This window comes from Oryx dammah, unplaced genomic scaffold, assembly GCF_014754425.2.
Source record: "Oryx dammah isolate SB20612 unplaced genomic scaffold, SCBI_Odam_1.1 HiC_scaffold_13, whole genome shotgun sequence".
In the NCBI taxonomy this organism is placed as follows: Eukaryota; Metazoa; Chordata; class Mammalia; order Artiodactyla; family Bovidae; genus Oryx; species Oryx dammah.
Genome location: NW_024070197.1, coordinates 1,269,912 through 1,297,756, shown reverse-complemented (window position 1 = coordinate 1,297,756; position 27,845 = coordinate 1,269,912). Strand labels below are relative to the sequence as shown.

The 27,845-nt window shown below is 46.0% G+C and overlaps 2 protein-coding genes across 3 annotated transcripts in view; both read left to right on the top strand.

The window, feature by feature from the left end:
• ZNF805 (zinc finger protein 805) overlaps positions 1-27,845 on the top strand; it is a 67,456-nt gene extending 39,611 nt beyond the window's left edge. Inside the window, exons 1-4 of one of the 2 annotated variants that reach the window (XM_040251745.1) lie at positions 8,840-9,114; positions 11,868-11,994; positions 15,916-16,011; positions 21,828-27,845. In XM_040251745.1, the coding sequence (XP_040107679.1) occupies positions 9,082-9,114; positions 11,868-11,994; positions 15,916-16,011; positions 21,828-23,458 (1,887 nt within the window). In that variant the 5' untranslated portion in view covers positions 8,840-9,081 and the 3' untranslated portion in view covers positions 23,459-27,845. Of the gene's footprint in view, positions 1-8,839; positions 9,115-11,867; positions 11,995-15,915; positions 16,012-21,827 lie in introns of those variants that run through there. The other variant, XM_040251744.1, reaches the window with a different exon arrangement.
• Positions 2,406-6,798, top strand: AURKC (aurora kinase C). The gene is made up of 7 exons (XM_040251818.1): positions 2,406-2,916; positions 3,037-3,076; positions 3,319-3,510; positions 3,899-4,037; positions 4,899-5,047; positions 6,148-6,322; positions 6,495-6,798. Exons 1-7 carry the CDS (start codon positions 2,868-2,870, stop codon positions 6,663-6,665), a joined length of 915 nt encoding a protein of 304 aa, XP_040107752.1. The 5' UTR covers positions 2,406-2,867; the 3' UTR covers positions 6,666-6,798.

The following is a 27,845-nucleotide window of genomic DNA, read 5'->3' as shown; positions in this document are numbered from 1 at the left end:
ATATTCAAAAGCAGAGACATTACTTTGCCGACTAAGGTCCATCTAGTCAAGGCTATGGTTTTTCCTGTGGTCATGTATGGATGTGAGAGTTGGACTGTGAAGAAGGCTGAGCACTGAAGAATTGATGCTTTTGAACTGTGGTGTTGGAGAAGACTCTTGAGAGTCCCTTGGACTGCAGGGAGATCCAACCAGTCCATCCTGAAGGAGATCAGCCCTGGGATTTCTTTGGAGGGAATGATTCTAAAGCTGAAACTCCAGTACTTTGCCACCTCATGTGAAGAGTTGACTCATTGCAAAAGACTCTGATGCTGGGAAGGATTGGGGGCAGGAGGAGAAGGGGGCGACGGAGGATGAGATGGCTGGATGGCATCACGGACTCGATGGACATGAGTCTGAGTGAACTCCGGGAGTTGGTGATGGACAGGGAGGCCTGGCGTGCTGCGATTCATGGGGTGGCAAAGAGTCGGACACGACTGAGCGACTGAACTGAACTGAACTGAACTGAAAGTCAAAGAAACAGATCCAACACAGAGCGAAAACTGGCTCTCTGTGCAATACCCTGGCAGCTTCCTGCAGTCAGTCACACCGGCCATTTGGCTTCCCAGGTGGTGCTCGTGGTAAAGAACCAGGCTGCCATTGCAGGAGGCGTAAGACATGCCGGTTCGATCCCCGGGTCGGGACGATCCCCTGGAGAAGGGGGTGGTTACACACGCCAGTGTTCTTGCCTGGAGAATCCTATGGACAGAGGAGCCTGGCGGGCTACCGTCCGTGGGGTGGCCAAGAGTTGAACACGACTGAAAGGACTTAGCACACACACCTCCTTATGTCACTGACTTTCTTAACTCAGTCAGAGATTTATGTACATGTTCATTCATTCAGATAGTATACAGTCCATGGAATTCTCCAGGCCAGAATACTGGAGTGGGTAGTCTTTCCCTTATCCAAGGGATCTTCCTGACCCAGAGATTGAACCCAGGTCTCCCACATTGCAAGTGGATTCTTTACCAGCTGAGCCACAAGCGAAGCCAAAATCAGATACTATGCATTCCATGGAATATTCTTAGATTCTTAAAGAGATGGGAATACCAGACCATCTGACCTGCCTCCTGAGAAATCCATATGTGGGTCAGGAAGTAACAGTTAGAACCAGACAAGGAACAATGGACTGATTCCAAATTGGGGAAGGAGTATGTCAAGGCTGTATATTGTCACCCTGCTTATTTAATTTATATATAAAGTACATCATGCAAAATGCCAGGCTGGATGGAGCACAAGCTGGAATCAAGATTGCCAGGAGAAATATCAATAACCTCAGATACACAGATGACACCACTCTTATGGCAGAAAACAAAGAAGAACTAAAGAGCCTCTTGATGAAAGTGAAAGAGGAGAATGAAAAAGTTGCCTTAAAACTCACATTCATAAAGCTAAGATCATGGCATTTGGTCCCATCACTTCATGGCTAATAGATGGGAAAACAAAGGAAACAGTGAGAGACTTTATTTTGGGGGGCTTCAAAATCACTGCAGATAGTGGCTGCAGCCAAAAAAAAAAGAAAATAAAAAACCTACAAAGAAATATCTCTTAGGAATAGGATGAAAAAACCCTGCACAAAATATTAGCAAAACAAATTAAGTACCATATCAAAAGGATCATATACCATGACCAAATGTAGTTTACTCCTGTAATGGAAGGCCAACAGAATGAAAGATAAAAGCCCACCTGATCATCTCAATTGATATCATAAAAGCCTTTGACAGAATTCATGATTTAAAAAAAAAATCCAGAAACTAGGAATAGAAAGAAAGTACCTGAATAGATGACAGACTTTATTTTCTTGAGCTCCAAAATCACTGCAGAGGGTGAGCACAGCCACGAAATTAAAAGACACTTACTCCTTGGAAGAAAAGCTATGAGCAACCTAGACAGCATATAAAAAAGCAGAGCATTACTTTGCCAGCAAAGGTCTGTCTAGTCTAAGCTATGGTTTTTCCCACAATCATATATGGATGTGAGAGTTGGACTATAAAGAAAGCTGAGCGCTGAAGAATTGATGCTTTTGAACTGTGGTGTTGGAGGACTCTTGAGAGTCCCTTGGATTTCAAGGAGATCCAACCAGTCAATCCTAAAGGAAATCAATCCTTAATATTCATTGGAAGGACTGATGCCGAAGCTGAAGCTCCAATACCTAGGCCACCGGATGAGAACTGACTCATTTGAAAAGACCCCGATGCTGGGAAAGATTGAGGCGGAGGAGAAGGGGACGGCAGAGGATGAGATGGTTGGATGGCATCGCTGACTCGATGGACAAGAGTTTGAGCAAGCTCCGGGGTTGGTGATGGACAGGGAGGCCTGGTGCGGCAGTCCGGGGGGTCGCAAAGAGTCGGACACGACTGAGCGACTGAACTGAACTGAACAGCACAGACTCTGCACACCACTGCCCGCTTGATGCCTTTCCTTCCGCTTCTGTCTTTCTGCGGCGTTTCCCGCCTTCTTGGCTCCATGCCCGGCCCTCTCATTGGCCCAGTGCCCTAAGTCCCGCCCCCAATCACCGGACCGGAAGCTCTCATTGTTGCCTCTTCCATTGAGCATGCTTCCTAATCGTCAGAAATTTTAACCAATGAGAGTCAACCAGGAACTACCTGCTCGGCCAATGGGGCCAGCGCGCCTAGTGTAAAGAGCCTAGGCTTCGTAGACAGTCGCCCCGATTCAGTCCCTGAGAGGGGGTCCTCAGAGTAGGTTGTCGCGCCCCTGATTCCCCGAGTCTGCGAGGGAGCAAGTGGCGACTACAGGAGCCTCAACCTGAGTGTTACCTCCTGCCGGACACCCAGCTCCGCAGGGCGTCCTCCTCCGCACCGTCTCTGGTCATGAGCCATCGAGGAACTGCGAGGAAGGCGGGCGGGATGCAGCCCGCAGGTGGGGGGGTTATGCGCCAGGAACAGAGAAAGAGGGTGTTTAGAAGACAGGCCTGGGGTCGGCTCTTGGGGGCGCGGGGCTGCACAGAACAAAGGGTGGACATCTCTTTTCCTTTTTCAGTAGCGGCAGCAGGTCAAACGGTGCCCGGAGCCCCAGCCGCGTGAGCGCCTTTGTTTTTTATCAGGAAGAGGCAGGGAAGTGGGACCGAGGGTTGAAGAGCTAGCCGCACGTGCGAAGTGTTGCCTTAGGGGGCCGACAGTTCGGGGCCCAACACCCTGGCTGAACCCTTAAGAAGGAACAGGGGCCCGGGGAGGGAAACGGCGAAGCAGAAGGCGAGCACGAGGGACCCGTGACTCTCCGCCCACCTCCGAAACGGAGGCGCTCTGCTTTCTTTCCTGGCAGGCGGCGTTTCACAATTGATGATTTTGAAATCGGGCGTCCTCTTGGCAAGGGAAAATTTGGGAATGTGTACTTGGCTCGCCTGAAGACAAACCATTTCATCGTGGCCTTGAAAGTCCTGTTCAAGTCCCAGATAGAGAAGGAAGGCCTGGAACACCAGCTGCGCAGGGAAGTTGAAATCCAGGCCCATCTCCAGTAAGGATAGTCTTGAGTTTCCGGTGCCGGTTCTGATTTTTTTCTCTTTCCAGTTTCCCTGTTCCGTCTCTGACATCTGAACTCCGCGTTTCCCCCAGTACTACCTCCAAATAAGCCCTTTGCTTTCATCTTAAAGATTTTTTTCCCCCCTCTGCAGTTCATTCCAGTTATACCACGTAAAGCTCCCTGCATCAGACACTCGAATTCTGACACCCGCTTCGTTTTCCGCTCACAAATTCACAGACGGAGCAGTTCCGATACTGGTCCCAGCATAATTTGCCCCTCTGTGTGACCAGTCACTTGTAATAGCATCATGAGTTGGGCCTCAGGGAGTTGTGTTTTGTTTTTTTAGGGAGCAGTCTTGACACTTACTCCTTCTGTCCTCCAGACACCCCAATATCCTGCGCCTGTACAACTACTTCCATGATGCGCGCCGGGTGTACCTGATTTTAGAATATGCCCCAAAGGGCGAGCTCTACAAGGCGCTGCAAAGGAGTCACACGTTTGATGAACAGCGTACAGCCACGGTGAGGCGGAGGGCTCAGGTTCACGAGTTTACTATGGGCTCGTGTGGGGGTCATTGCTTGAGGCTTTCATGAGTGTCCACGTGGCTTCTTTCTTTATTTCATTCTATAAATTATATATAGTGACTCTTTATATATATAGTGACACTAAATTATATATAGTGACTTACATCCTACAACTTCATATTTGGATACCCTAATGCTCAGTCGTGTCCAATTCTTTGCGACCCCATGGACTGTAGCCCCCACCAGACTCCTCTGTCCAAGGGGTTTCCCCAGCAAGAATACTGGAGTGCGTTGCCATTTCCTCCTCCAGCTGCTACTGCTGCTGCTAAGTCGCTTCAGTCGTGTCCGACTCTGTGCGACCCCATAGACGGCAGCCCACCAGGCTCCCCCGTCCCTGGGATTCTCCAGGCAAAAACACTGGAGTGGGTTGCCATTTCCTTCTCCAGTGCATGAAAGTGAAAAGTGAAAGGGAAGTCGCTCAGTCGCATCAGACTCTTAGCGACCCCATGGACTGCAGCCTACCAGGCCCCTCCGTCCGTGGGATTTTCCAGGCAAGAGCACTGGAGTGGGGAGCCATTGCCTTCTCCAGGTGGATGCCCTAATAATTACCCCCAGAATATTAATAAGTACTGTATATAAGTCTGGATTCTTTGGTTGTGAGCAACAGAGTCTAAGTGCACTACCTTATGGAAAGAAACATGAAATGCTCTGAGGGAGTTCACTGAACAAATGAGTGGAACTGACCTAGAGATAGGAAGCAAGAAATTTGGGGAGGGCTCCAGATGGGTAATCAAGCACCAGTCATCATCTTCTTGTGGCTGGCTTCATTTCCAGACTGCTTTTTCATTGGTCACACAGATAATAGAGGAGTTGGCAGATGCTCTGATCTACTGCCATGAAAAGAAGGTGATTCACAGGGATATTAAGCCGGAGAACCTGCTCCTGGGGCTCATGGGTGAAGTGAAGATTGCGGACTTCGGCTGGTCTGTGCACACCCCCTCTCTCAGGTAGGTCCGGGGGGTGCCAGTTAAGAATGATCTAGTTTAATTCATCTCACATGTAAGACCCAGATAAAAACTGAGTTTGTATTTAAATACTGCCTTTTGAAATGCATATTCTAATATATATTTGTTGACTGAAAGAATGGGGTTCAGCTATACCTTTTGTTTTAAATCCTCTTAACATATAAGTTTATTAATAAATTTCCATGTAAATACGTCAAGAACTATTGTGCCATAATTCCACAAATTTTACTCTATCAACAAAGCTTAATTATACATGTATATAGGGCTTCACAGGTGGCGCTAGCGGTAAAGAACCTGCCTACCAATGCAAGAAATGTGGGTTTCATCCCTGGGTCCTGAAGATCCTCTGGAGGAGGGTATGGCGACCCACTCCAGTATTCTTGCCTGGAGAATCCCATGGACAGAGGAGCCTGTCAGGCTACGGTCCATGGAGCTGCAAAGAGCTAGAAGTGCCTGAAGTGACTTAACACACACACTCATGCACATAAATACGTGTATACATATGGCTGAGTCCCTTCAATGTTCACCTGAAACTACCACAGCATTGTTAACCAGCTATATGAGTGAAAGTCACTCAGCCATGTCTGACTCTTTGCAACCCCGTGGACTGTAGCCCACCACGCTCCTTTGTCCATGGAATTCTCCAGGCAAGAATACTGAAGTGAAGGTTGATATTTCCTTTTCCAGAGGATCTTCCCGACTCAGGAAGTGAAGCCAGGTCTCCTGCATTCTAGGCAGATTCTTTAATCAGCTATACCCCAATACAAAATAAAAAGTTTAAAATTTGAAAAATAAAAAATAAAGTATAACTAATTTACTTGGTCTCTCTTGTTGCACCATCCGTTTGTTCCAAATCTTCCTTGTGAAAACTTCCTGGATCGTGAGCTAAATATAAATAATTGTAGAAAGAACCTCGGAATATGGAATTGATGGGTCCCAGTTCTTGTGTTCTCAGAACCTCGATGCATGTTAACACTTGGTGTTTCCTGACTCCTGTGCTTGGGAGGGGGCTGCCTGGGCCTGGAAGCTGGGCACGGGCAGCTTCTCCTGTACGTAGTGCCCCTTTCTCTGCCACCCTCTAGGAGAAGGACCACGTGTGGGACGCTGGACTACTTGCCCCCGGAAATGATCGAGGGGAGGACATACGATGAGAAGGTGGACCTGTGGTGCATTGGGGTGCTCTGCTACGAGTTGCTGGTAGGAGATCCACCCTTTGAGAGTGCCTCCACTAGTGAGACCTACAGACGCATCCTCAAGGTGGGGTGGCCACACTCTGGGCCTTCATGCGGGAACTGGTTGGTAGGGCGCGGGGAGGTGGGTGGGCCTCCGGAGCCTGGGGCACACACAGTGGTGGTCTACTAAGATCTAGGACCGTGCCTTGAATGGATCAAGGAAATTAACCACACTTCTCCTTCTCTGGCGTCATCAGGTGGATTTAAGGTTTCCTCCATCAGTGTCTTCAGGGGCTCGGGACCTGATCTCCAAGCTTCTCAGATTCCAGCCCTTGGAGAGGCTGCCCTTGGTCCGGGTCTTGGAGCACCCATGGATCCGGGCCCACTCTCAGAGGGTGCTGCCCCCATCTGTTCAGATGGCTTTCTGAGCCCTGTACAGCCCTATCCCTTTGGGATTGCTCATGGAGCACCGTTGGCTCTGTTATCTCACTTGCCTTTTGTTTCTTCTCTTAAGATGCATCATTTTATTATCATACTTAATAAAAGTTGAATCATTCTGTACCAAGTCTCTTTTTAAAACATCCGTTTGGCTGCGTCTGGTCTTAGTTGCACCAACTCCCGGAGTCCACCCAAACCCATGTCCATTGAGTCGGTGATGCCACCCAACCATCTCATCCTCTGTCGTCCCCTTCTCCTCCTGCCCTCAGTCTTTCCCAGCATCAGGGTCTTTTCAAATGAATCAGCTCTTCGCATCAGGTGGCCAAAGGATTGGAGTTTCAGCTCCAACATCAGTCCTTCCAATGAACACCCAGGACTGATCTCCCTTAGGATGGACTGGTTGGATCTCCTTGCAGTCCAAGGATGCATTACCTACCCCCTATCTCAGGGGCCCCTAGATTCACTTTACTCTTCCCCAGGTTTTCAGGAGAATGTCCTTTGTAAAACAGGACTAATTAACGCAGTGATCACACATTCCACTCTCTCTATACTGACATCCAACATGCTGCCATCTTTAAGATAAAATGTGTTGCTGCACATCAGTGCCACCCAATTCTCAAATGAATTCACTAGCATTTGTGTGGTGTTGTCATATTCTGATTGCATTAGGAAAAACCAATCTCCAGACTCTTCTGAAATCTAACCTCTGCTTGCAGCAATTGCAGAAGTGCTCTTCCAGCCTCCCCGCCACGTCCTTCTGGTGGCAGCTCCTCCCTTCATCTACCAAAAACTGACTGTTGTTCAGTTGCTAAGTCATATCTGACTCCTTGTGACCCCATGGACTGCAGCACACCACGTCTCCCTGTCCTCCACCATCTCCCAGGGTTTGGTCAGATTCGTGTCCATTGAGTCAGTGATGCCATCCAACCATCTCATCCTCTGTCACCCTCTTCTCCTCCTGTCCTCTCAATCTTTCCCAGCATTCGGGTCTTTTTCAGTGAGTTAGCGCTTCAGATCAGATGGCCAAAGTACTGGAGCTTCAGCATCAGTCCTGATGAATATTTACAGTTGATTTTCTTTAAGATTGACTGGTTTGATCTTGCAGTCCAGGGGACTCTCAAGAGTCATCCTCAGCACCACAATTCGAAAGCAAGAGTAAATATCCCGACTACCCAGTGGGGAGCTCAAACATGTTCTTTGCTCACTGCAGGTGCTTTTTTCCCCCTAAATAATTGTTTATTTGGCTGTGGCGGGTCTTAGGGCACTTGGGATCTCTGATCTCCTCCTTGGGGCATGCAACCTCTTAGTTACAGCTTGTGGGATCTAGTTCCCTGACCAGGGATGGAATCCCAGGTCCCCTCCATTGGGATCGCCAAGTCTAAGCTACTGGACCACCAGGGAAGTCCTCCACCCTTGCAGGCATCTTTTTCACCTCTGTGTCTTCTGTCTAAAAAACTCTCCATGTAGAGTTTACCCTGTTACTCCCACCACCATATTCAGTATTCTTCTCAATATGAAGTGTCCAGCAGAGGCGGGACCACACCTCTGTAAGACTAGAACCACTAAGGAAATACAAACAATTCAGCCACTCCTCTCTCGGGTGAACAGTCCCATCATTGCAGATTTATCATTTAAATGCTCCAAGGGAATTCCTTAGCGGTCCAGTAGTTAGGACTCTGAACACTGTGCCCAGCCAAAAGAAAAAAGAAAAAAATGCTCCAATACGTTGATTCATGGTTTTTCACCTGCACCGTTAGTGCTCCCTCGCTCCCCCCGAGCTGTGCGCGCTGTGAAGAGGGTCTGATTCGGGGCTTCGGATCTCCTAAATATTTTACATCGAGGTAGAGCGGCTCTTTTTGCCTTTTCATACTGTTCACGGGGTTCGCCGATTCGATGGACATGAGTTCGAGCAAGCTCCGGGAGTTGGTGATGGACAGGGAAGCCTGGCGTGCTGCAGGCCATGGGATCGCAAAGAGTGGGACACTGGGAGCAGCTCTGGAACACGCTCCGCTGCCTATTGTCTGCACGGGGAAAACTACATCACCCAGAAAGTGCTACACGGCGCGACTGCAGCAGGCGCTGGGCCAATGACGGCCCAGGGAGGGGACATTTCCTGCGGAGGGGCGGGACTTCCGGCCCCGCCGGTGGCGGACGTCATTTGCGTGCGACTGCTCGGTCCACGCCAGCTGTCGGGAGGGGTAGAACTGTTCTGTGGCCTCTTCCAGTGCCGTCTTCGCAAATGAGCAGAAAGGTGGCTTGGGTTCCCTTGCGCGCGTTCGAGCTGGCTGTGAGCCTGCCCGTGAGCGGCCACCTCACCCAGAGCAAGGAACGAGCGGCGGTCGGCTGAACCCGCGGGACTCGCCTCTGTCGCCGCCTCTCCGGGTCCCGCTGTCTCCTCAGGGGCCCATGATGGCGGCGGCGTGGATGGACCCGGCGCGGGTGAGTGGACGGTGTTTCTGGCGTTGCTGATTCGGAGAGAGCTCCTGAGCTGGGTGGAATTCAGGAGAGGCGTTGAGTTTCTCTGCAGTGGTGTTTGCGTGAGACCCGTGGAGCTGGCTCGTCACTCGCTTTATCTCTAGTCCTAGAACACGCAAGCCTGAGTATGCAGATGGGAAACAGACAGCGTATAAAATTGAAACTTTGGCAAATAAGCTGCCTAGGAACCCAGCCCGTCATCTACAGTCAGTAACCCAGGAGTCCTGCCCGGTCTAAGTCAGACTTGCCTGAAGTCAAATTCCTGTCTCTAGAGAGAGCTTCCAGGAGGAGAAGCACTGACATTTGTATCCTCGGCCGCAAATGGCCAGGACTTGATTAGTAATTAACCCTTTCCCTAATTCTTTTTCCCACTTCTAACTTAGACCAACCAGAGAAAGCCCATCCATAGGTGCACGCTTACACAGTCATGGAGGGTGCTGTTGGATTATATGCCAGAGAGTTTTGAGTTATTTTTTTATTTAGGTACACCAGCATGTGGGATCCCAGTTCCCTAGCCAGGGATGGAACTCGCCTTGGGAGCACTGAGTCTTAGCCACTGGACCACCAGGGAAGTCCCCTGTCCCCTTCCTTAGAGAGTTTTAATTAATTAAACATATCTGATAGTCATTGTTGAGGCCCTGGTTAATTTTGTTTCTCTTTACTTGCCTGCCCCAAATGTCCCCAGTGATAAGAGTTTATCTAACACCAGAAATGAGTAATATTGCAGGATTCCTATGTATGAACCAGTCAGTTTATTAGAAATTTCCACATCTTTAATTGAAGTATTAACTCAAGAAAACATGGGATTCCCTGGTGGTCCAGGGGTTAGGACTCTCCGCTCTCATTGCCAAGGGCCTGGGTTTGATCTCTGGTTGGGGAGCTAGGGTCTCACAAGCTGAGCAGCGCTGCAAACAAAACCAAAGACTTGACATACAAAGACGTGAGCACTGAGTGTGGAAGGTGAGAAACCATGAGCCAGTGTCTGGGAGCATTTAAATGATGGGTCTGCAGTAGGCGGGCTCTTCCTCTGGGAGTGGGGTGGCTGAATTGTTTATGTTTACTTTGTGGCTCTGACCGTGCAGGGATGTGGTCCTGCATCTGCTGCTCGTTTCAGGAGAATGTCCAGAATATGTCCAGTCCATGGTGGTGGGAGTAAGATCGACAAGGCAGACTCTGGAGTGTTTTTAGTTAGGAGTCACTGGTGAAAATGATGACTTGAGAGCTAGGGACTTAGTTGCTTTTTGTTTTTTTTTTAGATGTTTATTTGTTTGGCTATGCAGGTTCTTAGCTGCGGCACGTGAACTCTTAGTTGTGGCATGGGGGGTCTAGTTCCTTGACCAGGGATTGATCCTGGGACCTGTGCATTGGGAGTGTGGAGTATTAGCCACTGGACAGCTGGGGAAGTCCTTTTAGTTGCTTTTAGGCATGGCATAATGCCCTCAGCATGGGGCAGGCAGCTAGCAGGACCAGTGAAGCTCAGGTTGTTGTTGTTCAGTTGCTCAGCCCTGTCTCACACTTCGTGACCCCATGGGACTGTAGCCTGCCAGGCTCCTCTGTCCATGGGATTTCCCACCAAAGATGCTGGAGTGGGTTGCCTTTTCCTTCTCCAGGGATCTTCCTGACCCAGGGATTGAACCCGAGTCTCCTGTATTGGCGGGTGGGTTCTTTAACGCTGAGCCACCTGGGTAGCCGCTACTGCTGTTCTTCACATTATCTGTATTACTGTTATCACTGTATACTCATTCCTCTGACGTTGCAGCCTCCTTTCTGTCTGCATCTCTCAGTCCTAGTGCTGTTTTCATTGACTTTTGTCATTTTCCAAGGGCTCCTGCATAGGAGGCTTCTCTTTTACGCTGTGATCATACTTTCCTTTATTGTGCTTTGTAGATTCTGTGGTTTTCTGTTTGTTTGTTTTTATTGCAGATTGAAGGTTTGTGGCAACCTTGCATCCAGCAAGTTTTTCATCATTTGCTTTCCTAGTGGCTTCGTGTCACATTTTGGTAGTTCTTACAGTAGTTGAGATGTTCCACCCGCAACAAGGTTACAGCTGAAGATGATGGTTAGCATTTTTTAGCAATAAAGTACTTTTTAATTAAGGTATCCAAATTATTGTCTTAGACATAGTGCTCTTGAACCCTTAGTAGACCGCAGTCCGGTGTAAGCATTGTAAACTTTTATTCATTTTTGGCTGCACCGGGTCTTTGTTGCTGTACAGGCTTTCTCGCTGCAGCGAGCAGGGCGGCTGCTCTTTGTTGTTGTGCTTGGACTTACTGCGGTGGCTTCTCTTGCTGCGGAGCAGGGGCTCTAGGGCTCACGGGCTTCACTAGTTGTGTCACACGGGTCCACTTGTCCCGAAGCATGTGACATCTTCGTGGACCAGGGATTAAACCCGTGTCCCCTGCATTGGTAGGTGGATTCTTAACCACCGGACACCAGGGAAGTCCTAAACATAACTTTTATTTGGAGTGGGAAGCTGAAAACATCATGGGACTTGATTTTTTGGAGTGCTGGGGAACCACACTCCCAGTATCTCTGAAGTAGGGCTGTGTTGTGTTACGTCCACAGCATTGTCCACCTCCCCTTCAGCCCAGTGCAGAGGAGGTGCCCGGTGATGAGGGCCTCGACCTTGCTGCTCCTTTACCAGTGATGCAGAGACAAGCTCTGATCCCACCCAGTCGTCCCAAAGCTGATGCTAGTGTCTGTATTTGACATTCCAGCTGTCTGTGACCTTCGATGACGTGGCTGTGACCTTCACCCAGGAGGAGTGGGGGCATCTGGACCCGGCCCAGAGGACCCTGTACCAGGAGGTGATGCTGGAGAACTGCGGCCTCCTGGTGTCTCTGGGTAAGGCCCCCCACTCTGCTGCGCGGGCCCTGGCCACCTCCTTCATCCCAGACCCTGGCTCCATCTTGGCTTGTCAGGAAGGACTCAGGGATCCCCCCTCCCTCCTGCTTTCTCACAGCTTCACTCATGTTTGAGATTCACCTCCTCTTGCCTCCTGTCTCTGTGTCTCTTTGAATAAAGTTCCCCTTTGGCTCTCATAAAGTGGTGGAAGGAAATGAATGTTCAGCAGAACCCAAAGGCAGCATTTCTGGTCGGGCCACACGGGACTGAGATGGGAGAACCAGGATTCTACCCTGGCTTCTGGGGCTCCCGGCCTGGCTTCTTTCTCTGGCTTTGCTCCCGTCCCTGTTTTTCAGAATGGTTTCTGCACCCCAGCGAGTTTGGCAGGAGTGACCACCCCAACCCCTGCTCTCCAAGGCTCTCAGATGCCTTCTTTCCACTTCTTCGTATGTTTCTATTGTTGCTTTTTCTCTGCTGCAGGGCTCAGGGTGGGGGTGGAGGTGTCCGTGAGGCGGAAGTGACCACCTGAGCCTCTCAGCCCAGGGTCCAGCACAGACCGGCCTCTGTCTGAGGTTCCTGTTTCACATGCCAGAGAGGGAGCGGACCGAATGAGACCGGTTCCCAGGCGTCCCCTACAGCCGAGTGCACAGGATGTGGGTGACAGGCTGGTCTCCAGGAAGAGGGTGCGCAGCCGGGGCCCCAGGAGGCCTTTGCCTTCAGTGCCAGCAGGTCCTGTCTAACCGCAGGGTCTCAGTCAGGGGGCTTCTCTGTCCTGCGCCTTCACGGGTGTCTCATGTTCACCCAGTCTCGGCCGGGATCGTCTGCTGGTCCGAGAAGGAGAAGCTGGGAGAGGAGTGCGTCTCGGCATGTGGCGGTTTTGTGCCCAAGAGACATCGGGCAGCGTCTGCAGCCGCATCTGCCCGTCACCTGTGGGGGTGGGTGGTCCCGGGGTCTGGTGATGAGTCCAGAGATACCCCTCAGCACCAGAGGGTGGACACAGCCCCGCTCAGCCGAGGATGACCCAGTCCGCACGGGCCGGAGAGCCACAGTGGAGAAACAGCAGCTCGGGGACGGTCCCCTCAGGCCGCTTGGTTTGAGGGAAGGGAGGGCTGTAAAGCCAGGGCTTCGGTGGGACAGGCCTGTTCTTAGAGACCTGGGATGGTGTTCTGCGTCAGTGAGAGGAGGTTGAACAAACTCAGGAAAACTTGACATTTAGATATTTTATAACAAAATTAAACAAAAAGGCCCACCATCGAGCCCCGATCCCTCCACCCGGCTCCCCAGGCTCTCCCCGCACTGGCGGCTCCGGTCACACTGGCGTCTTGCTGTTTCCGCACACCCTTGACATATTTGCTTCAGGCCTCTGAGGTGCTGTTCCGCTTTCCTGGTGGGTGCTCTTGGGCCTTTCGGCGTTTCACGTGGCCCTCTCTTCTCTGCACCTGGCCACCTTCTTCCTCACCGTTTCCTGACCACAAACTCTCTCAGCGGCCCCTCCCCATCACTCTAGCTCTCCCCCATCACCTAATTCATATCCTCTAAGCCAGCAGTTCTCCTTCCCCAGGGGCACTTGGCCCCGTCTGGAGACATAGGTGGTCAGCACTGGGATGGAGTTGCTACAGGCACCTACTGTGTGAAGACCCGGAGCGCCTCCACACATCCTTACACTGTGCAGGGCAGACACATTCTCTCCCCTTCTCCTCAGCAAAGAACTTTCTGGATCTGAATGTCAGTTGTCCAGAGGCTGAGAAACCCTGTTTCTGAAGGCTCATGGACGTTTCATCAGGGGCACGGGAACTACCCTGAGGAAGGCCTTCGTTTATTCTTTTTCCTGCCTCCTGATTTTTTTTTAGGGAAAATCTGGTTCAGTACTTAACTCTTCTTCCCCCCAACTGTTGCTAATTTCCCCTCTTCAGCAGGGAGGGCATCCCTGCGCAGCGGTGCAAGCTCGCTGGCCCTTAACCCTCACTGTTCGATCCCTTGGCTGCATTTTCAGGTTGAATTATCATCAACTTGTCAGCCTCTGGGTTTCTGTTTCCCGTTCACTAGAGCTGTACAGGAATCCCATTTTGAAGGGATATGAGAAACAGAAGGAGTGCGTCACTTGTAGCACCGGTGTTACTGTGAATACTAGTCAGAGCTCACCCTGGTCGCTGACTGACCGCACAGCAGGCCCCATCGGGCACTGTTTTGCTCCTCCTGTGTGACCCTCGGGCTCGCCTGGCCCTCAGCAGAGTCAGGGGAATTTGGCTTCAGTGGTGAGCCTCGTACAGTGGAACCTTAACAGTAAGGAACGTACACCTTCACTTTATGAAGCTGTCCTCTGTGGGGTTCCTCTGATGTAAAAATCCTTTCTGTAGTGGAATATTGATGGCAGTGGATGTGACCACGTCACTGTGCAGGAGTCTCAGTTTTATTATTTTCTCACAGTTCATGAAATGCTGAAGTCTACTGAGTCTGCCCTTCTCCGGCCCTGCTCCCCGTGGTTGCATTTCGGTGCTCACATCCCTCCCTCACAGCTGCCCCCTACTTGGTCTCAGAATGCTGGCCCCACTCAGGGGTGTCTGCTCTTTCCTCCTCAGTGTGGTGTTGGGGAGAACAGGGTCAGAGCCAGTGATTGTTAACTGTATATTAGCTCAGTCCCCTCTTTGCACCTTAAAAACTGTGTGGACCTGGGCAATTACAGACCCCGTCTCTGCCTCGGGGTTCTCCTTGGTAAACTGGAGTAAGGTGGAGTTTAATTCCCAGGACTGCAACAGGGGTAAGGTGGTCACTTTCTGGAAAGGGTCAGAACAGTGCCTTGAGTGACCAGGTTTTGTGCGGGGTAGCATTGCAAACCTCACCACCATCGCTCCTGTCATTACTCATCAGGATTGTCATCTCAGGCCTGGACTCAGCACCTTCGGGAGCAGGCTTGTGTAGCTTTGTGGGGGAACAGCACACAGAGCCGAGATGGTTAGGCCTGGGCTCCGTGTTGGCCCAGCTGTTCACCAGTTGTGGGCTCTTTGGCAGATCACATTACCTGCCTGATTGTTGCTTTCTGTATGATTTTTATCTATAAAATGGTGCTACTCACAGACTCAGAAAACAAACTTATGGTTACGAAAGAGGAAAGCAGGTGTGGTAAGGGATAATTTAAGAGTTTGGGATCAACAGATACACACCTCTGTATATAATAATAGATAAACAACAAGGTTCTAATATAGCACAGGGAACTATATTTAAAATCTTATAATAACTTATAATGGAAAAGAATCTGAAAAGCATCTGGGTATTTGTGTATGCGAATCACTTTTCTTGTATACCTGGAACAAACATGACATTGTAAGTGAATTTTAATTTTTAAACAATAGTGGACCGATGATTACGTCTCCGCCTCCCAATTCAGAGGGTGATGGTTTGATCGCTGGCCAGTGAACTAGGGTCCTACATGGCTAAAAAAAGAAAAAGTGCTGATCATAATATGTACTTGCTGAGAATGCTGTGAGGAAGCCCTAGGACAGACTCATCTGTGGTCTGTAGGAAGAACAATACAAAACTTTGCTTGTGTTCTAAAAACAAAACTAATCAATGGAGACACGTAAGCTGGTTTTGAATGAAAAGAGTCAATATTTTAAATATGTCAGTTGTTTAAATGACATCATAAATCTATTTCAATTTTGAAGTAATGTAGTGCATTTAAGTTGCTTGAACACGGTCCTTTGACTATGATTGTTAACTGTATATTAGCTTTTGATTTAGTATTAGGAATAAAAGCTCCGTGGCAGTGTGGCATGTCTTTGGTTTTGGGGTCGCAGTTCCACATTTTGTGTGCATGGAAGCAGCTTCATTCTCAGGTCCACATCGTGAAGTCTCACACGAGATTGAGAGGTTTTCCCAGTTTTCACAGAAGCCCCCATGTCTTTCTTTTTTCTCCGTGCCCAGGGTGTCCTGTCCCCAGACCTGAGCTGATCTACCAGCTGGAGCACGGGCAGGAGCCATGGACGGTGAAGAGAGACCTCTCCCGAAGCACCTGTCCAGGTAGGAGCCAAGCTGTGGGCAGAGACCCTGCCGGAAGCCACTGGCCCTGGTTCCCTGGGAGGCATCTTGTTCGGGCCTCTAGTGGTCTGCAAGCCACGGAGCCCTTTGCCCCCAGGTCCCTCTGTCCTCGCCAAGGACAGCGGTGTACGAGCTCAGATGTGTCCTGGGCTTCAGGCCCGGGTGCCGACCACCAGCTCGGTGGTCCCAGTGGAATTCGGGATCCCCTTGTGTCTGCACGTAAGTTCTTCTGAGTTACAGCCTGGCTGCTGTGTCAGAGGGACTCCGGCATCTCGGTGCTCCAGCACGTGGAGGCGTGTTTCTGACTCACACCTGGTCCCTGCGGGCCACGGGGAGCCCTGCGGACCAAGGAGAGCTCTGCGGTCACGGGGAGCTCTGCAGCACACGGCCGCTTGGGGCCCCGGGCTCGTTCTGTCGTCAGTGTGTGACTTCAGGTTGTCCTGACCCCCTGCAGCCAGCAGAGGAGTGGGGGAATGACGCCACTCTGACTCCCATAAACACCAGCCCTCTGATGGCTCCACTGGAAGGCACTGGGCTCTTGGCCACAGTGTGGGGGTGGGCGGGGAGCTGTGACTGAGCCCTCTGTCCCAGGAGAGGAGCAGGAGGTTGGTGAGGGGGGTCTGCTCCTGAAGGCGCCAGGCGCGATAGTCGCTCTGTCCTGGGGTTGCTGGGGGCGTGCGGTTTTAGAACATAAGACTGCTCAGCGCAGGGTCTGTGCCGTGGTCGGTGTCTCGTGGGAAGTGAGCTGCTGGTGTCGCCACGTCCCGTGAGTCACGACGAGCCGTGTGGTTCAGGTCTTCCCCTCCCAGCGCCTCTCCAGCCCTCCTCTGCTTCTCCTTTCCCGAACTGTGGTTTCAGACACTTGGGAGCCCTCGCTCGTCCCCTGTCGCCCGTCCCCTCCTGTGGGGTGAAGCCTCCCGGTGGCGTGTGTCCTGTGTATCCCCCGTCTGGGCCGCTGAGGGCACTGGAGCCGTCGTGTGTGGTGCTGGGGCTGCTGCAGAGGCGTGCTCTTTCCACTCCTGGTGACTCGGTGGCCCGGCTGGCCTGTGAGCGTCTGTGTGTGGCCATCGGTGGCCCCTCAGAGGGGCCTCCCAGCCTCTGCCCCCTGCTCTCCACACACCTCCACCTGAGGGTCTCAGAGGCAGCCAGTGAGCACGCCTGGCAGAGAACCCATCCCGGGGCTCACTCCTCCCCTCCCACGCTCGAGCACATGGTCCCGCCGTCTGTGCAGATTGGAGACGGGATGCCGCCCCAGACCCTCGCCCCCACCTCCAGCAGCCCTGCATCCGGCCGTCCCGACAGTGACTGCCTCCCCAGTGGAGATGTCTCGGCGAATGACCCTGGGGTGTCAGCAAGTCTCCACAGTAAACTCCTGCCTGGTCCTCAGCCCTTCTGCACTCCGGTTCCCGGGCTGTAGTTTTCCTTTCACCTGGCGGAAGAGATCTTGGCACACTTCATGGCCAGTTCTTGAACCAGAGTCTAGGTTACACCTTTTAGGGAAAGTATTTCTTACTTACTGCTTGTTTAGTAACTTTAAAAGTGAAAGTGAAGTCACTCAGTCGTGTCCGACTCTTGGCGACCCCATGGATTGTAGCCCGCCAGGCTCCTGTGTCCATGGGATTCTCCAGGCAAGAACACTGGAGTGGGTGGCCGTTTCCTTCTCCAGGGGATCTTCCCGACCCAGGGATCGAACCCAGGTCTCCCACATTGCAGGCAGATGCTTTACCTTCTGAGCCACCAGGGAAGCCCCTTAGTAACTTTATCCTTTGTCTACTCAACATAAAAGTGTGCCCAAGTTTCTTCCACTTGAAGCAAGTAAATAAAAAATATTCCTGTTTCATATTCATCCACTTTCTAGGGCATTTTATTGTGTACATTTCTTCACTCACACACAGTGCTACCAAGAACATTCGTATGTATTGGTCATCTTGCACACGATTAGGCCTGTCTTTTGTTATTTCTAGGAGTAAAATTGTTGGATTGTAGCCTGTGCAAACTTTCAAGTCTAGGTGACAATTGCAGTGGTTTTCTGAAAGAGATCTGCCTCTCTAGACTTCTGGATTCCACTGACTATGTCCTCATGCTTTCAGGCACATTTAGTTTTGCTCAGCAAACTGACACAGTTGTGTCTCAGGTGAGCTTGCCCTGCATCTCCTTAATTGTTCACGAGCTTTAGCTCCGCATCGTGTAATTGTCGGCCCATTTGTACAGTTGTCCTCCTCATCTGCAGGTTCTGACTCTGGATTCATCAAGCATGGATTGAAGAGACTGGGGGAAAAGAAAATCCCAGAAAGCTCGAAAAAGCAAAACTTAAGTTTGCCTTGTGCTGGCAATTATTTACATAGCATTTACATTGTATTAGATATTACAAGCACTCTAGAGATGATTTAAAGTATACAGGAGGATGTATGTAGGTTATGTGCAAAAACTGCCATTTTAAGTAAAGGACTTGAGCATCTTTGGGTGTTGAGCGGGAGGTGTCTGATAGCAGTTATTCCCCTGTGGATACTGACGAACAACTGTATTTTCTTTGAAACGTCAGTTCATCGAAAATGCCAGGTGTTCTGTTAACTTTGTTTGACTTTTGTTTTCGGGGATATTTGTACATTGCTGATACTTTCATCAGTTACAGGTGCTGCTCCATCCCTAATATCAAAAAGATGTTCTCATAAGATGTTCTAAGCTTGGTACCTGACATTTAACTCTTTCTGGTGTGAGGTAGAATTTGAGGACAGTGTGAGACAGGAATACAGTGTTCTCATTCCCAGTGTCACCCGTTTTTCTACCTCCATTTACTTTATATTCTTTGCTTTTACTGTGAACTGCTCTCCCTTCTCTTCTATGCCCCAGAGCTCCATGTGTGTGTGTTTCCTGGACTCTCTGTTATTTTTCCATTGCCTGTTTGTCTTTAGTTTGGGTTTAGTTTGTTTTTCTTTTCCTGCTAAAGTTGTTAAGTTAGGCTGTTGACTTGAGACCTTTTTTGTTTTTCACTGAAACTGTTTATAGCTACAAGTCTCCCTCTTAACAACTGCACTCACTGCATCCTGTAAGTTTTGGTATTTTATACTTTGTTTGATATCTTTTTAAATCTATTGAGATTTAATTTGTGATTTAACCTGTGGTCTGTTTTGGAAAATGTTCCATGTATACTTGAGAAGAATGTGTATGCTGTTGTTGTTGGGTAGAATGTTCTGTCCGTATCTGTTAGATACAGTTGGTTTATGTTAAGTCTTCTGTTTCTTTACTTATCCTTGGTCTGGTTGTGTTCTCCATTATTCAGAATGGGATATTGAAGTCTCCATGTTTTTTTGTAGTGTTGTCTCTTTCTCTCTTCCATTCTTTCATTCTTTGGTTCATGTATTTTGATCTTCTTTCATTATATAGTTGTTTACAATTATATTTTCTTGCTGTATTATAGCTTTTACTTATATAATATCTTTCATTGTTGCTTGTAATCTTTTTGATTTAGTCTGTTTTGTCTGATTTTAATGTAGACAATTTTGTCTACTCTCTTTTTGTTAGTATTTGTACAGAATCTTCTTGCACCTTTTGACTTTCAGTCTGTTTTTGTCTTTGTATCTGAAGTGAGTCTCTAGTGGAAAGCATATAGTTGGATCGTGTGTTCTCAATTCTGCTAATCTCTGTCTTTTAATTTAAGAGTTTAACCATTTCCATTTAAAGTGGTTGCTGATATGCAGAGCCTTCTGTCATTTTGATATTTGATTTCTATATGTATTCTCATTCTTGCTTTATAGTCTGGTGTTTAGTTGATATTTTGTAGTGAAACATTTAAATTCCTTTTTCATTTCCTTCTGCATACGTTCTCTAGGTATTCATGGCTATCATAGGATAATATTTGATGTATGTATTAAAGTTTTAACATTAATATGATTTTATACCAGCCTAACTTCAGCAACAACAGAAGAGTCCTTTACAGCTCTGTCCTTACCCCTCTCAAGTGTTTGTGTCACAAAATTACATCTTTGTATGTTGTACACCTAGAAACTTAAAACTGCTAATTCTTTTAAATGTGTTAGTCTCTTAAATTTCTGGGAAGCTACACATGGACTTAGAAACTAAACTTATAATAATACTAGCCTTTATGTTAACAATTTTAAAAAACAATCTTCTAAATCATGTAAATACACAATGTAGAGCTACAGAATAATTCTGTCTTTTATAACTGCCCATGTATTTACTGTTATAAAGCTCTTTATTTCTTCATATGGCTTTGAATTACTGGCTAGTGTTCTTACATTTCACCCTGGAAGTCCTCCTGAAGAATTTCTTACAGAGCAGACCCCACGGTAACAAACCCCTCCAACTTTTGTATATTGAGATGTCTTAATTTCTTCCTTGCTCTTTCGAAGGACAGTTTTGCCGGATACAGGATTCTTACTTGACACTTTTCGTTTGTTTGTTTTACACTTGAATATATTGAACCACTGCTTTGTGGCCTCCCAAGTTTCTGATGAGAAATCTGATAATCTTATTGAGAATCGCTTGTATATAACAGGCTGTTTCGTACTTGCTATACTTTTCCTTTGGCTTACAAAAGTTTGTTTACAGTTTCCTCAGTGTGTATCTGAGTTTATTTTTCTTGGAATTCATTGAACTTCTTGCATGTTTCATCCATTTTGGGACGTCTTCAGCTCTTCAGATACTCTCTTTGATCCTTTATCTCTTGTCTTTCTGGGAATGTCTCAGTGAGTATGTCGGTTCATTAAGTGTATCACAGGTGCCTTAGGCTCTACTCAGTATTGTTCAGTCTTTTCTTTTTGTCTGTTTGTTAGACTCAATATTTAACATTATTCTATCTTCAACTTGGCAGATTATTTCTTTTTTCTATATAAATTTTTGTTTGAATCATTCCAGTGAGTTTTTCACTTTAGTTAATGAAGTTTTTGCTCCTGAGTTTCTTTCTCGTTTCTTTCGCTCTCTTCTTTTTCTGACTGCACTTTGTGGCTTGTGAGATCTTAATTCCCTGACGAGGGATTGAACCTGGGTCCCTGGCAGTGAGAGCCTGGAGTCTTAACTACTGAAACTGCAGAAATTCTCTCTTTTTCATTTCTCTTTAGGTTTTCTTTCTTTGTATTGATAGTTCCATTTTGTTTTTACCTAGTTTTCTTGACTTTCTCTGTATCTTTCTTTCGCTTCTTGAGCTTTTATAAGATAGTTGTTGCAAAGCCTTTGTCCAATAAGTTTTCAGTAGATGTTTTGTTTTTTTTTTAACAGATTTTGGAGGGCTTCTAAACATTAGCTACCATGTCATCAGACTCATTAGCCTCTTGGCATTGATGTATGGCAATATGTGCACGGAATATTGCCAACACAAGAATCCCACTGACTCTCATTACATAACCACAGCTGATTAAGTCAGTGACTGTGTGACTCGGTGCCGTGCCTTGCCTTTGTCTGTTTCCTAGCTGTTATCTTATGGCTCAAACCTTAGCCTTCTGATCATATAGTTGGTCTTTCAGGTTTTGAACTGAGTCATCTCTTCAGCATAAACTGTCTGGACCCACATGAATTGTTTATTTGCATAACTATCCAGTCTGGAATTGACTGTGTCTTTTTCCAGCACCCCACCCCCTCACACAGCCACTCCTCTGGGCCCCTCTTTCAAGGTTTTAACAGTCCAAGATCAGGAGAGAAAGAAATTGTTATCCTGGGATTCAGAGGTAGGGAAACATGGCAGACACAGAGGCACTATTTTTATCTTCAGTTTTTACACTGAAATATTGATCTTCCATGCTGGCATTATTAACAGGTCTTTCTGTATGTTGAATTTCTTTCAGGTGACAAAGGAAAACCCAAGACCAGAGAATCTACCACTTCTGAGCCATCCCTGTTTGAGGGAGCCTCAGTCCAAGAACAGCTAACACAAAGAGTTTCAGAGGACTCCCAGTTGGGCCAAATCAATGATCAAGAAGAGCCGTTGGAAAGGCATGAAGGACACTTGAGACCAGAGATAGAACCCCAGAACGGGAAGCTCCCTGGGAATCCAAGCTGTGTACATGGCAGCTTAGGGACAGCTGGTGGTGTGTGTTCAAAGATCGTAGAGGAGCCAGTCCCTCCAGGGGGTGCTGTCCATGACCGTGACTCCTGTGAATCAGTTAAAGATCCCCTGATTCAGGAAGAGGAAATTCTCTTCAAATGCAACGAGTGTGGGAAAGTTTTTAATAAGAAACGCCTCCTCGCTCGACATGAGAGGATTCACTCTGGAGTGAAGCCCTATGAATGCACAGAGTGTGGGAAAAGCTTTAGTAAGAGCACTTACCTCCTCCAGCACCACATGGTCCACACCGGGGAGAAGCCCTATAAGTGCGTGGAGTGCGGCAAGGCCTTCAACCGCAAGTCACACCTGACGCAGCACCAGCGAATCCACAGCGGGGAGAAGCCCTACAAGTGCAGCGAGTGTGGGAAGGCCTTCACCCACCGCTCCACTTTTGTTTTGCATAACAGGAGCCACACTGGGGAAAAACCCTTTGTGTGCAAAGAATGTGGAAAAGCCTTCCGAGATAGGCCGGGTTTCATTCGACATTACATCATCCACAGTGGCGAGAATCCATATGAGTGCTTCGAGTGTGGCAAGGTCTTCAAACACAGGTCCTACCTCATGTGGCACCAGCAGACCCACACTGGGGAGAAGCCCTACGAGTGCAGCGAATGTGGGAAAGCCTTCTGTGAGAGCGCAGCCCTCATTCACCACTATGTCATCCACACCGGGGAGAAGCCCTTCGAGTGCCTCGAGTGCGGGAAGGCCTTCAACCACAGGTCCTACCTCAAGAGGCACCAGCGGATCCACACTGGGGAGAAGCCCTATGTGTGCACCGAGTGTGGAAAGGCCTTCACCCACTGTTCCACTTTTATCTTACATAAAAGAGCCCACACTGGCGAGAAACCTTTTGAGTGCAAAGAATGTGGGAAAGCCTTTAGCAATCGGGCAGACCTCATTCGGCACTTCAGCATCCACACTGGAGAGAAGCCCTATGAGTGCCCGGAATGTGGGAAGGCCTTCAACCGCAGGTCTGGCCTCACCAGACACCAGCGGATTCACAGTGGAGAGAAGCCCTATGAATGCATGGAGTGCGGGAAGTCCTTCTGCTGGAGCACAAACCTCATTCGACACTCCATCATCCACACTGGAGAGAAGCCCTATGAGTGCAGTGAGTGTGGAAAGGCCTTCAGTCGCAGCTCGTCCCTCACTCAGCACCAGAGGGTTCATACTGGGAGGAACCCTGTCAGTGTGACAGAAGTGGGAAGACCCTTCACAAGTGGGCAAACCTCAGTCAACCTTCAAGAACTCCTATTGGGGAAAGACTTTTTGAATGTAACTACTGAGGAAAACCTTTTGCCAGAAGAAACATCTTACTCAGAATCTGATCATTCATACCAAAGAGAAACCCCACAGTTTTCTTCCCTGTGAGAAAAACTATTGCAGGAGATTAATTATCGTCTAAAGACTCATATTGGAAATTGACCCAACCTAGAGCCTTATTCTGCACGTGAGAATTCATTAAGGAGAGAGACCCAGTCCATCTTACTTCTTAGTTTACATTTCACTATATCTCAGGAATTTTTTTTTCAAAAAGAAGGGAGAGACTTAGAAAATGAACTGCAAAAAAGTTTCTTTCAGACTTCCTTGCCAAACTGGCACTTTGTCATAGATTTCTTAGTTAACTGGTAGGAAGAGGGTTTTGTTTCCATGGTAAAAAACCTATACTATGTGTCTTGTATATACATTCATTGCTATCCAGTGTAAGGTGAGTTAGACAGGTCTGGAACCTTTCATCGAATGTCTTCTTTGTTCTAAAACACTGTCTCTATTCTTAAGGAGCTTAAATTTTGATTTGAGCCACTAAATACTTTTATATTTAAGGAGCTAAGAATTCACATATGAATGGGCATGTTGTTTTGCACCGTTTAAGACTAGGCTTTTATTTTTTAAAGACAAACCTTTTTTATATGGTTTTAAAGCGCTAATACGCCGACTTTTTCTTGGTCCTCTACTAATCCTGGTTTACTGATTGCTCTAGTTATATGGTAAGTCTTTTAATTGGGTAAAGTGATTCCTCTTTACCCAGGTCAGTCTTCTTATTTAAAACTTCAGTCTTCTTATTTAAAACTGATTTAGCATTCTTAATTATTTTGAATTTCCATATAAAGTTTTATGTAAGTTTTTACTAGAAAAATTGAATTTTAAAAGAAATGGAGTTAAACTGGCAGAATAATATGTTTAGAGTTAGCATGTTTGCTGTCTTGAGTCTTACAGTTTATGAATGTATTATGTCTGTATATTTATTTGCTATCTCTTGATTTATTTCATTATTGTTTAATAAGTCTCAATAATAGGTCCTATACAGTTTTTATAAGATTTATATATAGATGTGGGTTTTTTGTTTGGTTATTTTTAGTAATTATAGATTGCATTGATTTAAAAAATTTCAACTTCCATATGGTCTTTAGTATATACGTTTTTTTCATATCCTACCATCTTGCTATTTCTTTTGACAGAATGCTTGGGATTTTCTCCATAGAAATATCATCTGCAAGTAGAGGTTTTATTTCTTTCTTCTCGTCTCTATACCTGTCATTTCCTTTTCTTGTCTCATTGGACTAGTGAGGACTTCCAATATGATTTTGAATACTAGTAGTGAGAAAACATGTCCTTGGCTGGTTCCTGATATTAGGGGGAAAACATTCAGATTTTCATCATAAACTATGGTGTTAGTTGTAAGGTTTTCTTCATAGAGCTTTCTTTATCAAGTTTAGAAAGTTTCCCATATTCCTAATTGGCTGAGAAGTTTTTGTTGCTATGAATGAGTATTGAATTTGTCAAATGTTTTTTTTTTAATCAACTGATAGAATCTTGTGTTTTTTTCTTCTGTAGCCTGTTGTTATATATTATGTTTATTAGAGTTTTGAATGCTGAGCCAGGCTTGTATCCTTGGAATAAGCCCTACTTGGTCATGGAGTACAGTTAATTTTATATATATTACTGTATTTAATATGCTGGTATTTTGTTGAGGAAGTTTTCCTCTCATTTTATGAGTGACAGTGGTACGTATTAAGTAGTTTTATTTATTTCTTTTTTTTTCTTTCTTTCTTTTTCCATTGTCATTGTCTGAGTTTGGTGTCTAGGTGATTCTGGCCTCTTAACATGTGTTAAAAGGTGTTCTATTATTCAGAAGACAGTGTATAGTATAGAATTGGTTTGGTGTGTTCTTTTAATGATTGGTAGTATTCTCCAGTGAACCATTTAGTCTTGAAGAGTTTCCTTTTGAATGCTTCTTAATTACTTATTTATTTTATTTAATATGTATAGAACTATTCAGCTTCTATTTCATATTGGATACGTTTTTATAGTTTATCTTTTTCTAGAAATTGTCCCATTTCATCTAAATGTTCTTATTTGTTTAAAGTATTCCTTTATTATCATTCTGATGGCAGCAGAATCTGTATTTATAACCCATATTTCATTCCTGATGTTGGAAATGTGTTCTCTTTTATCTTTGTCAGTCTTCTCAGACATTTATCAAGTTTTTAAGTCATTTACAAAGAAACAGCACTTTATATTATTTTTTCCTCTGTCTTTTCCTAATTTCACCGATTTTTTTTTCCCTGACCCTTATTACATCATTTCTTCTATTTGCTTTGGCACTATTTTCCTCTGCAGTTTCTTGAGGCGGGTGCTTAGGTTATTGATTGAGGTTTTTTTTTTTTTTTCACTTTATTAATATAAGCATTAAATTCTATAAATTTCCCTCAGTACTGTTGTAGTTTATTATGTTATAATTACATTTCATCCAGGTCTAAATATTTCTTTATTCAAGACTGTCTGTGTAACCCATCAATTATTTAGAAGTATTTTGTTAAATTTTGCAGTGTTTGGAGTATTTTGTGCTTTCTTCTTGTTTTTGATTTCATTAGTTTGATATTTGATTTGGCTATTTAAATTTGTCGTGGTTTGTTTTATGATCCAAGATATAGTCTATCTTGAATGTTCAATAAGGCTGCTGGAAAAGAATGCGAATGCTACTGTCATTGGGTGGAGTTTGTATGTGTGTGTTCCTGATCATGTTCATTGATGATGTTTTTCCGATTTTGTCTACTGATTTCCTGCCTCGAATTCCTATCAATAGCTGAAAAGGGGGGTGTTGTCCTGCAGTTTAATTCTAAAATTGTCTCTTCCTCCTTTAAGTTCTATCAGTTTTCACTTCTTGCATTTCAAAGCTCTGTTACTTGGTACAGATGCATTTAGGGTTGCTATGTTATCTTGCTATATTGACCCTTTTATCATTATTCTTTGTTTTCTCTTTGCTCCTGTGAAATTTTTTTGCTTTGAAGTATACTTTATCTGATATTAATATAGTCACTATTGACATTTTTGGTTAATGTTTGCATGGTTTATATTTTTCCATAATAATTATATTTTCAACCTTATCTATATTGTTACATTTCAAGTAATGTAATATGTGAATATTGTGAAGAGCATATACTTGCCTCATTTTTTAATGTCCATTTTACTGATTTCTTTTTAAAAATTGGTATGTTTAGGTCATTTAAGTTTAAAATAATTATTGATATTCTCAGGGCTTACAATTACATTTTATGATGTTTTTGTTGCCCTGTTGTTTGGTTTTGGGAGGTACTTTTTGTTTGTTTTGCCTTCTTTTGAGTTACTTTAATGTTAGGAATTCCACTTGATATATCTTGATGTTTTTGAGAATATGTCTTGTTTTTTAGTGGTTACTTTAGGTATTATACTATACATACATATCAGAGTGTACAGTATCAACACTTTAGCACTTTGACATATAGAAACTTACTTCTATTGGGTACATTATTCCCCATTCTTTAATATAACTGTCTATAAAGTATTGCCTTTTTGTATGCTGAGCACCATATTGGATTTTTTTTTTTTTTGCTTCAGCTGTCAAACCACTTTTGCAAAGCTCATAAGAAGCACAGTCTATTTACTTTTACTCATTATATTGTTCTTTTCTTCCTTCTTAAAATCCCAGGTTTCTTCCATTAATAGTTTTCTTTTTAAATTTTTTACCCCAGGAACACCTGTAGCCTGTCTTTTGTGGTAGGTTTTCTGGTAACAAATGTTTTTGTTTTCCTTCCTCTAAGAATGTCTTTATTTCTCCTTCATTCCCAAAGGATGTTTTTTTCGGGCTATAGGATTCAGGTCAACAGTGCTTTTCTTTTAGTACTTGAAAGGCAAGTCATTTCCTTTGTCTTCCATGGTTTCAGATGAGAAATCTGCTGCCATTTGATTCATTATTTCTGTATCTGTCCTGTATCCATTTTGTCAAGTACTTTCAGTGTTTTTTCTTTGTATATAGAGTTCAGAAGTTTGATCATGATGCAACCTGCCATAACATTTGGGGGGCTTATCCTGCCTGGTGTTTGCTTAACTTTTAAAATTTTGTAGTATGTGCCATTTTGAAAAATTGGGAAATTTTTAGTTATGCTTCAAATAGTTTTTTCGGCCCTTCTTTTTCAAGGGCTCCACTAACATGAATGGTGTGCTCTTGTTCTTGTTCCATAGGACCCTCAGATTTGTACCTTTTGTTTCCCCAGGGTGTTTTTCTCTGTTGCTTATATTAATTAATTTCCATTGAGCTCACTTTGAGCTCACTGATTCCTTCCCTCTTACGTATAATCTACTATTGAGCTCACCCAGTGAATTTTCATTTTGGTTTTTCAATTTTTCAGTTGTTTGATTTTCTGTTTTGTTCTTTTATACATCTTCTATTTCTTTGCCTAGTTTATGATGCCAAAGAAGGACTCAGAACACAGCAAAA